General features: G+C 43.1%; 1 protein-coding gene across 2 annotated transcripts in view; it reads left to right on the top strand.

Annotated features, from left to right (window-relative positions):
* Positions 1-12,737, top strand: part of thada (THADA armadillo repeat containing) — a 350,054-nt gene that overhangs the window by 21,264 nt on the left and 316,053 nt on the right. For both annotated transcript variants that reach the window (XM_033025547.1, XM_033025548.1), the window contains exons 9-11: positions 1,100-1,323; positions 4,099-4,799; positions 10,825-10,979. In XM_033025547.1, the coding sequence (XP_032881438.1) occupies positions 1,100-1,323; positions 4,099-4,799; positions 10,825-10,979 (1,080 nt within the window). The remainder of the gene's footprint in view (positions 1-1,099; positions 1,324-4,098; positions 4,800-10,824; positions 10,980-12,737) is intronic.

Consider the following 12,737-nt stretch of genomic DNA (forward strand, 5'->3'; position numbering starts at 1 on the left):
TTTTACCGACCTTGAGTGCCCTTAATGTGGTTTGAAAATGAAAATGTGGTTGGTTTGAAATAAAGCACAGCAAATGGTTGGTGGTGGTTGGTTTGAAATAAAGCACAGCAAATGGTTGGTGGTGGTTGGTTTGTGTGGTTTTATGGTGGTTTAACCCTGCTTGAAATGGTATGAAACTGCACTTGAATTTGGTGGCATTGCACCCTGCTTGAAGTGGTACGAATCTGCACTTGAGTTTGGTGGGCTTGCACCCTGCTTGAGGTGGTATGAAACTGCACTTGAATTTGGTGGCCTTGCACCCTGCTTGAAGTGGTATGAAACTGCACTTGAATTCGGTGGTGTTGCACCCTGCTTGAAGTGGTCGGAAACGGCACTTGAATTCGGTGGCCTTGCACCCTGCTTGAAGTGGTATGAAACTTCACTTGAATTCGGTGGCCTTGCACCCTGCTTGAAGTGGTAGGAAACTGCATTTGAATTTGGTTGCCTTGCACCCTGCTTGAAATGGGTGCAAGGAATAGCCGTGTGTCAATTGCCAGCTCACCAGCCGTGAGTGAGCTGCCAGCACATCAGGCTTGAGTGACTGAGCTGCCACCCCAATAATCCATTTGGCCCACAATGTCCATACTAGTCCTCCGGAAACCTGTCCCATCAGCCCACAACACCCATACTAGCGCACCAGAAAGCCCCCCCCCCCCCCACTGGCCACCATTATTGGAATTGGTGGAGAGGTGTAATATTGCATTGGGTGACCAGCCCTCCCGTGTGAACATGGGATCCAACGGGTCCCACTTATTCTAGTATATTTTAGATGGTGCTATAGAACCTGCCTCAACTACCTCCTCTGGCAACTGATTCCACATCTCTGTGTGTGAAAAAGTTCCCCTCAGGTTCCTATTAAATCTCCCTCCCCCCCCCCCCCCTCACTTTAAACCTATGTCCTCTGGTTCTTGATTCTCTGCCTCTGGGCAAAGGTTGAAGACGCGTCTCCCTTCAGCAGCCAGCCTTTCCAAGAGGTAATTTTCCAGTGGGTTTTGGAATGTTATCTAAATAATTTATAAAATGTGTACATCTTAACTAGTTCACCTTCTTATTTTAAAAGGTTCACGATCTGCTTTTTAACTCCACAAAAAGAGTTCATGATGCACCAGGATGGCTTGTTCAGAGTTGTGGGGGACTTTACAGAGCTGCACCTCCTGATGATGCAGTTCTTTTCCTCATCCAAGGAACGTTGACAATGCTAGACTGGGGCAGTAGGAGCATGAGAGATGGCGGTGACCAACTCTTGCTAGATATATTAACCACTCTCTTGTTACTCAACACCTGGTAAGCATTCGATCCAAGAGAAGTACTGTGCTCTAAGCAAGATGTACTCAAGTATGTTATTGAATCAAATTTGTCATTGAAGTTGTGGAAGTACTGACTCTTTCTGTCTTTAGCTTTAGAAAATACAGATGAGTGGTTGAAGTTGGGTAGGCGCAGTTGTAAAGTTGCTGTCTTACAGCGCCAGTGACCCGGGTTCGATCTTGTCTACGTGTTTTGTCTGTATGGTGTTTGTACGTTCTCTCCGTGACTGCATGGGTTTTCCCCAGGTTCATACGTGATAGGTGAAGAATTAAGCCATTCTACCCATCAAGTCTACTCTGCCATTCAATCATGGCTGATCTATCTTTCCCTCCCAGTGGAATTCGTCTCATAACCCCTGACTGGTGCTCCAGTTTCCTCCCACATTTCAAAGATGTACAGGTTTGTGGGTTAATTGGCTTGGGTAAAAGTTGCAAATTGTCCCTAGTGTTTAGGATAGCGTTAGTGGATGAGGATTGCTGGTCGGCGCGGACTCGTTGGGCCGACTGGCCTGTTTCCGCGCAGTATCTCTAATCTAAAAAAGTAAACTGAAGTTCTAACATTATCTACAAGCTGACTTTATTACAACATGTACTGATCTATTAAATTATTCATTGGGAGATCTTTGAATTAGAAGGCGCATAACTGGCTGCAGTTATTCAGAGACACTTCCATCCCCACCATCTTTACTTCATACCATACTGGCTGACTACATAAATTTAGAAGGTTCATTTTTTTAAAAGAAACTTGCAATATTAATGACCATAATTTAGTGAGAATTTGAACCAAAAAATCGGAATGCTAAAGCTTTGTGCACTGTTGTAGTGAATTTTGTTTTAATTAATGCATATGTTAGGTTAAACCAAATATAGACAGACAGCTGGAGTAACTCAGCGGGACAGGCAGCATCTCTGGAGAGAAGGAACGGTGACGTTTCGGAGTGTCTCGACCCGAAACGCCAACCATTCCTTTTCTCCAGAGATGCTGCCTGTCCCGCTGAGTTACTCTAGCCTTTTGTGTCTATCTACAATTTGAAGTTAGTTGCTTCCAAATCCCTCCACATATTTTTGTTTTGTATTTTTGTCACCTTGCTCGATTATCCATCGGAATCTTGCTTAGAAAAGGTTATTTCAGCTAGTCAAACTGTCTGCAAGAGATCCTGTCCCATTTCCAAGTTTTCTTCCTCTGCTGAATGATCTCAGTGTGTAAATGAAACTGAATCTCCAATTTAAAAATCAATTAGGACTCTACTTCAGTTTTGTGTTTCAAATCAAGAATCCTATTATTAAAACACTGCAGTCAACTTGGTGTGGAGTTAAATTCGGTACGTGGGGTTCGTAGTTCTGGCTCAAATCATTGTCGTATTATTGCTTGCATTCTTCTCTACTCTCACCAAAGTGAACAATTTATGGTGCATTTGTTTAGCTGTGCAAATGTTAGCCCTTTGTTCAGTTCGAGTCATTCAATGCTGACCAAATTGCATGTTATTGTACTCTGGAGCATAAAATGGCAACAAATACACGTGCACTGGAATTTCATGTCAAATTCTGCAGGACATCTTATTGCTGATTTTCATTTCATGTTTTAAGTGAAGTCTAAATAGATTGTAAAGTCGGGTTAACAATTCCATAACACTCAAACTTGCTCAGTAATCTCAATTATATAATTGCTACTTCAGCTGCAGATGTATTCCATATAATAAGAGTGTAGTCAAATATCACCAACAAGACTAAATCCTAAGAATATTCACATCCTTTCATTAGCAGCTACTGTTGATATTGAAGGTGACACAGAGGGAATATAACTTGGGTATTCAGGTAATAAAGTTAGGCTGGAGCCAAGTGTCTGCAGATGCTGGAATCTTGAGCAAAATTCAATGGGCTATGATTCATAAGTTCTAGGAGCAGAATTAGGCCATTCGTCCCATCACGTCTACTCCACCATTCAATCATGGCTGATCTATCTTTCCCTCTCAATCCCATTATCCTGCCTTCTCCCCATAACCCCTGACACCCTTACTAATGAAGGATCAGGCTCTGTGGAAGGAATGTACAGGTGAAGTTTAGGGTCAGGACCTTACACTTTATTTGCAAAATTACTGGCTTTCTTCTTGCTTCTGTGAACCTGCCAGGTATTACAACTTGTATCCAATTTATTTTTAAATGATAAAAACGAACCTGCCTCCACCACCTTCACTGGAAGCTCATTCCACACAGCTACCACTCTCTGAGTAAAGAAGTTCCCCCTCATGTTACCCCTAAACTTCAGTCCCTTAATTCTCAAGTCATGTCCCCTTGTTTGAATCTTCCCTACTCTCAGTGGGAAAAGCTTTTCCACGTCAACTCTGTCTATCCCTCTCATCATTTTAAAAACCTCTATCAAGTCCCCCCTTAACCTTCTGCGCTCCAAAGAATAAAGCCCTAACTTGTTCAACCTTTCTCTGTAACTTAGTTGCTGAAACCCAGGCAACATTCTAGTAAATCTCCTCTGTACTCTCTCTATTTTGTTGACATCCTTCCTATAATTAGGCGACCAAAATTGTACACCATACTCCAGAATTGGCCTCACCAATGCCTTGTACAATTTTAACATTACATCCCAACTTCTATACTCAATGCTCTGATTTATAAAGGCCAGCACACCAAAAGCTTTCTTTACCACCCTCATTGTATGGATTGGGTTTGGTGAATGAGTGTGCTGTATTTTATTTGTATATGTACATATTCTCCTGTTGTCACTCATGTCTTTTTGTTTTAGTTTGCAGGAATCCAGTATGGCATTGTCGGTTTCCAGAACTCTGAGTTTTTGGACAACATCTGCATTAGATGCTCTCCATTCTGACTCCTGCTCCCAGCATCTGAAACATTCCTTGAATGGAAACTCTGAATCCATTCAGAAACTGCTAGGATATGTTTGGACACATTTGGAACATCCTTTGGATGCATTGAGATATCAGACTAAAGCTATATTTAAAAACATTTTAAAGATTCACCAGAAGACCATCGAAGGTTCAACTGAAGAGACAGATTTATTCTTCTTAAATCTGACACAGAGTTTGCTGGATTTAGAATGGCACATCAAAGGAAAATATATTTCGCTGAGCTGTTTAGTAGAATATTTGGGTACTGATTATATACTAGCCGTCGATGACTCCATTCCTAAACAAGTCTTAGGGATAATGCATGAGCAGTCATTAGCAACATATGCAACCGATTTATTGGAAAAAATGTTCATCGGTCATAAGAATCAGTTGAATTCTTCACCCCAATCAAGCAATTGGATTGAACAGTGGCACAAAACCTGGGTCTTGCCATTTCTCATGGCCTTGTGTGACGAGAAGTCCAGCCAAACAACTGCCATCATTGACCACTATCTTCCCAAGTTATTGAAATGCAATCCAGACAGCCTGACCTATATGATCGAAGAGATTCGCTCTTCTGACAAGGCTGGTAAGAACGGTGAGTAAGAGAAATGAACAAAGCTGATGATATTTACACTGACTGGATGAATAGAATTTTTCTGTGTTTGCTGCTTAACTAACTAAGTTTTTAGTCAGCGTCTTAGTGTCATACAACATGGAAACAGGCCCTTCGGCCCAAATTGTCCATGCCGAAGAACTTGCCCCATCTACACTAGTCCCACCTGCCTGTGCTTGGCCCATAATCTGCTAAACCTATCCTATCCATGTACCTGTCAAATGACTATTAAACATTAGTATCTGCCTCAACTACCTCCACTTGCAGCTCATTCCATATACCCACCGCCCTTTATGTAACAAAAGAAAGGTTAACCCTTGGGTTCCTATTAAATCTTCTTCCTTTCCCCCACCTTAACCGTATGTCCTCTGCTGCATATTTCCTTTTACTAATACGTGATTTACCTGTTCATTATCTTTTGTCCTAAAATAGAACACATACTTTTTTGAGGGGGAGGAAAATCTCTCTGAACAAATGTTGGTTATTTAACCCTTTGTGTAAACCTTATCTGCATTTACATTTTAAGTTCAATAGCCGAGTACCATTTATTTCAAACATATACCAGGTCTACTCGGACTTGGTTTGTAATAAAGAATTGCTGGAAGTATGGAACAATTGATCAGGGTCAGGAAGAGAAAGCAAACTTAAATTATAAATGGTATTTGCCACCAGAAAAGGGATTAGCCTGACTACATCTAAAGGTAGGGCATTTGTACTCCATGCACGCTAAAATAAGTTGTTTTTGTGTAGTACATTTTCAATGTTACATTGCAGCATGAGCTTCTTGCTTGCTGTTTGTATTAAAATTAACAAATTTAACATTTTCCTTTCATTAATATCCATCCAATTTGATTCCTCTGACTAGTAACTTCTTGAAAGAGTAAAACATACTTTAAAGACAGTGCTCCAGTGCAAAACTAAATAAAAGCTTATTTTGTAGATGGTGAACTTTTTTATTAATGTATAAAGTTAAACCCACCACATAGAAGATGCGGTCATGAAAGCACACCGACGCCTCAATTTCCTCAAAGCACGAAGGAAGTTTGGCAGGTCTCCAATGACTCTTACCATGGTCCACAAATGCACTATAGAAAGCTTTCTATTGAGATGCGTCACAGCTTAATTTGGCAACGGCCCTGCACAAGATCGCAAGGAATTGCAGAGTTGTGCATGTAGTCTGGCCCATCACGCAGTCCAGCCTCCCCACCATCAACTTCATCTACAGATCATGGTGCCTTGGGGAAAGCAGCCAACATAACCAAGGACCATTTTCACCCTGGTTATTCAGTAAAGGGCTGTCCCATTGCAGCAACCTAATTGGCTAGTTTAGAAGAGTTTGCCCTCGACTCATACTCGCAGCATGGTTGACACGAGGTCCTAGGAGGTCTTTGTAACTCTCCTTCATGCTCGAGAGTAGTCCCCGCGTACTCGAGGCCTCAGCTAGGTCGCGGCGTATTTTTCAACATGCTGAAAAATGCCCGTTAGTAAAAAAAAAGGTCTCCATGGAAAAAAATTGATCTTTTTTTTACTCGTAGGTTTAGTCGAAGTAGGTCGTAGTAGGTCGGCATGTTAGTCGTAGGTAATCGACGGTAGTCGAAGGTAGTCGTAGATAGTCTTCTACATTGTCGAAGGAGGTCTTTAACAAGACACTGTTTCAAACTCTCCTAAACTCTTCTAAACTCGCCAATTAGGTCGCCGCAGTGGGACAGCCCCTTAACCACTTCTTCCTTGCTGTTATCAAACCGATCAACGGTCCTCCCGTAATCCAGAATGTTGGTAGGATCTCCCAACCCCTACGTAATTGTGCACCTCGCACTTTTTATGCGTCCTTATTCTTTAACTGTAGCACTATTGTGTTGCTATATTCTGCACAGTTCTATTTTTCCCTTTGCACTATTTGTTGCACTTGTGGATGGCTTGATTGTACTCATGTAGAGTATGATTTGACTGGATAGCACGCACTGTATTCAAGTGACAATAATAAACCAATACCCGTAACATCACAGAATATTAGCAATTAGCAATTTCTTGTTAGAAATAAATATTTAAAACTTTGGAGCAAAATAACTGAACTCACCTGGTGGCACAGTGGCGCAGCGGTAGAATTGCTGCCTTACAACGCCTACAGTGCCAGACACCCGAGTTCGATCCCCACTACAGGTGCTGTCTGTGCGGAGTTTGTACGACCTTCCCGTGACCTACGTGGGTTTCTCTGAGATCTTCGGTTTCCTCCCAAACTCCAAAGACGTACAGGTTTGTAGGTTAATTGGCTGGGTATCAATGTACATTTTCCCTAGTCTGTGTAGGACAGTGTTAATGTGCGGGTATCACTGGACGGCATGGACTCGGAGGGCCGAAGGGCCTGTTTCGGCACTGTATCTCTAAAACTAAAACTTAGTTTTACAGCTGGGAATGTTTGTTTGTAAATGAACAGCTCAAGCGCCGATCATGATTTTAAGCCTCACTCCAGCAACCTAACAGACGATCTATACTAAAACTTCTACTGAGGGCAATGCAAAACTCAAGCTCTCGTGGAAAACATTCCATGACACTGTTCTTGGCAAACCTATACCTCAGTCTATGGCACTGAAATAGACTGTTTTACTATTATTTGCTGTTTCTGGGTTTGTCCTGTGTGTAAGTTGGCTGTCACACTTCCCTGCATGTCACATCAGTAGCTGTACTTCATGTGTCTTTATTGACTGTAAAGTACCTTGGGACAAATTGAAGCCATGACATGTGTTATTAAAAAATGCAGATTCATTATTGTTTCTCTTCAAAGAATATTCCTGCCCAGGAAAAAACAAATGATTTATACATCTCCACATACTTTACTTTCACATGCTCCATAGTGATAACCAGTGCGTTTTATAATCATTTTTGCAATTCTGTTATTCTGCTTGCTTTGATCAATTTTTTATTTTTTTTTAATGGCTTCACAACCATAACATAGATACTGTCTTCATCGGCTTTTCCTATATTAAAAAAATATAAAAGATCTGCGTTAGTGTGTGGCAGGAAGGTTCAGCATTTAATGCCCATTCCCATTTGTCTTGCCCCATCTTTTTGAACTTCAGAAGTCTTTTTATTTGGTCAAGGTATCTCCAAAGCATTTTTAGGAAGGGAGTTCCAGGATTTAGATTCACTGACAATGAAGGAGTGGCAATATAGTTCCTGGGCAGAATGGTGTGTAGGTTGGAAAGAGACATTCAGCTAATGGTGTACCCATGCACGCTGCCCTTATCCTCCCTCAATGGTATTGGGGTGTTTAGGAGGTGCTGCCAGAGTAGTTTGGGTGAGTACCTGCAGTGCATTTTGCAGATGGTGCACATTATAATTTGTGTGGGATGTTTGTGGAAGGAATGCATGTTTGATTCTGATCTCTAGTGCTGTCTGTGTGGCATTTGTACCTTCTCCCTGTTCCCTGCATGGATATGCTCTCTGTTCTTTAGTTTCATCCCACAATATGTATGGTTTGGTAGGTTAATTAGACAATAGACAATAGGTGCAGGAGTAGGCCATTCGGCCCTTCGAGCCAGCACTACCATTCACTGTGATCATGGCTGATCATCTACATTCACTACCCCGTTCCTGCCTTCTCCCCATATCCCCTGACTCCGCTATCATTGAGAGCTCTATCTAACTCTCTTGAAAGCATCCAGAGAATTGGCCTCCACTGCCTTCTGAGGCGAGAGAATTCCATAGATTCACATCTCTCTGGGTGAAAAAGTGTTTCCTCATCTCCGTTCTAAATGGCCTGCCCCTTATTCTTAAACTTATATGATTCAATAAGATCCCCTTTCATCCTTCTAAATTCCAGTGTATACAAGCCCATTCGCTCCATTCTTTCAACAATACGCAGTCCCGCCATCCCGGGAATTAACCTCGTGAACCTATGCTGCATCCCCTCAATATCAAGAATGTCCTCCCTCAAATTTGGAGACCAAAACTGCACAAGTACTCCAGGTGTGGTTTCACTAGGGCCCTGTACAACTGCAGAGGACCTCTTTGCTCAACTCCTTTTGTTATGAAGGCCAACATGCCATTAGCATTCTTCACTGCCTGCATTACCAGCATGCTTACTTTCAGTGACTGACGAACAAGGACTCCCAGATATCTTTGTACTTCTTCTTTTCCCAACTTGACACCATTCAGATAATAATCTGCCTTCCTGTTTTTGCCAGCAAAGTGGATAACCTCACATTTATCCACATTAAACGGCATCTGCCATGCATCTGCCCACTCACCCAACTGTCCAAGTCACCCTGCATCCTTATAGCATCCTCCTCACAGTTCACACTGCCACCCAGCTTTGTATCATCTGCAAATTTGCTAATGTTACTTTGAATCCCTTCATCTAAATCATTGATGTATATTGTAAATAGCTGCGGTCCCAGCAAGAATATCCTTCCTTAAATTTGGAGATCAAAACTGAACACAATATTCCAGGCGAGCTTTGCGGTACCCCACTAGTCTGAAAGGGACCCGTTAATCCCTACTCTTTGTTTCCTGTCTGCCAACCAATTTTCTATCCATGTCAGTACCCTACCCCCATACCATGTGCTCTGATTTTGCCCACTAATCTCCTATGTGGGACCTTATCAAATGCTTTCTTTTTTTTTTTTTTTTTTTTTTAAATATTTTATTTTATTAGAAGTATGCTTTCTGAAAGTCTAGGTACTCTACATGCACTGGCTCCCCCTTGTCCATTTTCCTAGTTACATCCTCAAAAAATTCGAGAAGATTAGTCAAGCTGATTTCCCCTTCGTAAATCCATGCTGATTCGGCCCGACTGTTACTGCTATCCAAATGTGCGGCTATTTCATCTTTTATAATTGACTTCAGCATCTTCCCCACCACCGATGTCAGGCTAACTGGTCTGTAATTCCCTGTTTTCTCTCTCCTGCATTTCTTAAAAAGTGGGATAACATTAGCTACCCTCCAATCCACAGGAACTGATCCTGAATCTATAGAACATTGGAAAATGATCACCAATGCATCCACGATTTCTAGAGCCACTTCCTTAAGTACCCTGGGATGCAGACCATCAGGCCCTGAGGATTTATCAGCCTTCAGTCCCACCATTTCCTGCCTAATGTGAATTTCCTTCAGTTCTTCTGTCACCCTAGATCCTCTGGCCACTAGTACGTTAGGGAGATTGTTTGTTTCCTTAGTGAAGACGGATCCAAAGTACCTGTTCAACTTGTCTGCCGTTTCCTTGTTCCCCATAATAAATTGGCTGCTAAATTGCTCTTGTTGTAGGTGGGCAATAGGAGAATTAGAGGGGGATGTGAGAGAAAATAGATTGTAAGAAAATAGGTCGCTAGAAAACAAGTAGTGGCACCGTGGCGCAGCTGTAGAGTTGCTGCCTTGCAGTGCCAGAGACCCGGGTTCAATCCTGGTCTCGGGTGCTGTCTGTTTGGAGATTGAACTTTTTCCCTGTGGCTGCATGGATTTTCTCTGGGTGCTCCTATATTCTCCCATGCTCCAAAGACATGCAAGTTTGTAAGTTAATAAGTTTGGGTAAATTGTCCCTAGTGTGTAGGATAGAACTACTATATGGGTGATTGCTGGTTGATGCGGACCTGGTGGGTCGGAGGGCCTGTTTCCATGCTGTATCACTAAACTAAACTAAATGGGTACAAGGGACTCATGGTATTGGTCTGAGAGTCAGCAGATACTTGGTGGGCTGAATGACTTCTTACATCATAAACAAAGATAGAAGTAGACTGAAACAATTTGGGCTGTTATTCACCTACCTGGTTTCCCCATTTTGTGAGAGATGTTTTCACATTCTTTGTTGATACCATGTGATCTCAATGTGCCTGTTCTTAAAAGAGGAATTGTATATTTTTAATGTCCTAATAGTCAATTAAATATTGACATATTTCACATGAGGAATATTTATTTTATAATGTCCAACTTTTTTCCTTTCAACTTTCCCCAAACTGGTTTGATTGATGAGTCTTCATGCCATTAAGCAGATTGCTTGGTTTGTTTCCTTTAGGTGCCCTCAGCTGTAGAGGTGCTCTCGGAGCATTGATGACCTGCCTGAGAACAGCTCGAGCTCAGGGACTCTGGAGTACTGAGGATAAATCTACATGGGACCAGCTGATACCTGTCAGCCTGATAAAACAGGCTTTGGTTCACAAACATGAACAGGTATGAACAACAATCTGAAAACTATTTTTTCGGGATCTTGGATTAAACAGCCAACGTTTAGTTTAATTTAGAGCTACAACATGGAAACAGGCCCTTCGTCCACCAAGTCACATGGATATGCAGGGAGTTGAGGGGTATGAATCACGTGCAGGCAGAGATTGGTTCAACTTGGCATTATGTTCAGCACAGATATTGTGGGCCGAGGGGTCTCTTCCTGCGCTGTTCTGTTGTATGTTCTAATAGATGATTCATGTTGGCGGCTGATGTCCAGGTGGTTGACAGTTCTAATATGTATAATTAAAAGAAGAGTACTTGAATGTTTTATGCTTTACTGATTGTAAGTTCCCCTCAGAGTTTCCATTACATCATGCAGAGCTGCCAAGAAGTACGGATTTTCCATATTTTGAACGGAAATGCAATTAGAATATGGATGTACGGTTTTGTGTTGTTGAATACGGATTTTAAATACGGAATTCAGTTCAGTCTGAAGAAGGCTCTCGACCAGAAACGTCACCCATTCCTTCTCTCCAGGCTGCCTGTCCCGCTCCAGGTTTAAACAACGCTGTCAGTTTAATGCGTGGGAATTTAAACGAAGAGCTGTCGGCAACAGCGCTATGGGTTCTAAAAATAGCGCTACCAGCTGGAGCGATATGGGCTTTACACATAGAACTATGGGCTTTACACATAGAACTATGGGCTTTACACATAGAATTATGGGCTTTACACATAGAACTATGGGCTTTACACATAGAACTATGGGCTTTACACATAGCGCTATGGCCACAGCGCTATGGGTCACAGACTGTTCAGGAAAATTCTCGTATAACAATGGGTCTCCGTTGTCGTTGGGGCTGCAACGAGGAGCGGCCTCCAACAGGAAGACCGGGGGCTCCAGTGCCGACACTCACCTTACCGTCGCGGAGCTGGCCGAGTCCGGAGCGGGTGGAGCTGTGGTGGACGCTGCTGCGGCCCGACCCCCGGAGATTCGGTGGCTGCAACTGCGGGTTTGGCGGACGGCACCGGGAGCCCGCGGGTCCCTGGAGGGAGACCGCTTTTCAGGGCTCCCGCAACGGCGACTTCTCCCGCCCGAGTTGCGGGGTTGAAGAGCTCCTGGAGCGGGGGCCTTACACCATCGCCCCGCGCGGCTTGGAATGGCCGCGGGAGTTTGCGAGCGCACGCCGGGGGCTCTAACACCAAGACCCGGTGTGTGACCTTGCATCACCCGGCGTGGCTTAAATGACCACGGGACAATCGCCATCGCCCGCCGGGGGCTTTGACTTTGACTCTGACATCGGGGGGGAGAGTGCAGTGGAGAGAAAAGTTTTTTTGGCCTTCCATCACAGCGATGTGATGGATGTTTATGTAAAATATGTTGTGTCTTGGGTCTATTTGTTTGTAATGTATGGCTGCAGAAACGGCATTTCGTTTGGACCTCAAGGGGTCCAAATGACAATAAATTGAATTGAATTGAATTGAATTGAATTGAGTCTTTGGAATTCTCTTTCTCAGTGGTAGTTGACCCTTTTATTATTTTTCAGGCAGTGGTAGAATTCCAGATCAGCCTGGTGGTGAAATGTTACCAGTGGGATTGCAGTTACATTGGGATTCGCAGAATGGTGGGTGGGCTCAAGGGGGAGAGAGGGAGGGGTGGAGAGAGGGAGAGGATGGAGAGGGGAAGGAGTGAGGGAGAGGGGGTGAAGGAGAGAGGGAGAGAGAGGGAGGAAAGGAATAAGAGAGGGAGAGAGAAAAAAAGGAAGG

Source organism: Amblyraja radiata, chromosome 8, assembly GCF_010909765.2.
Source record: "Amblyraja radiata isolate CabotCenter1 chromosome 8, sAmbRad1.1.pri, whole genome shotgun sequence".
NCBI classification, from domain to species: Eukaryota; Metazoa; Chordata; class Chondrichthyes; order Rajiformes; family Rajidae; genus Amblyraja; species Amblyraja radiata.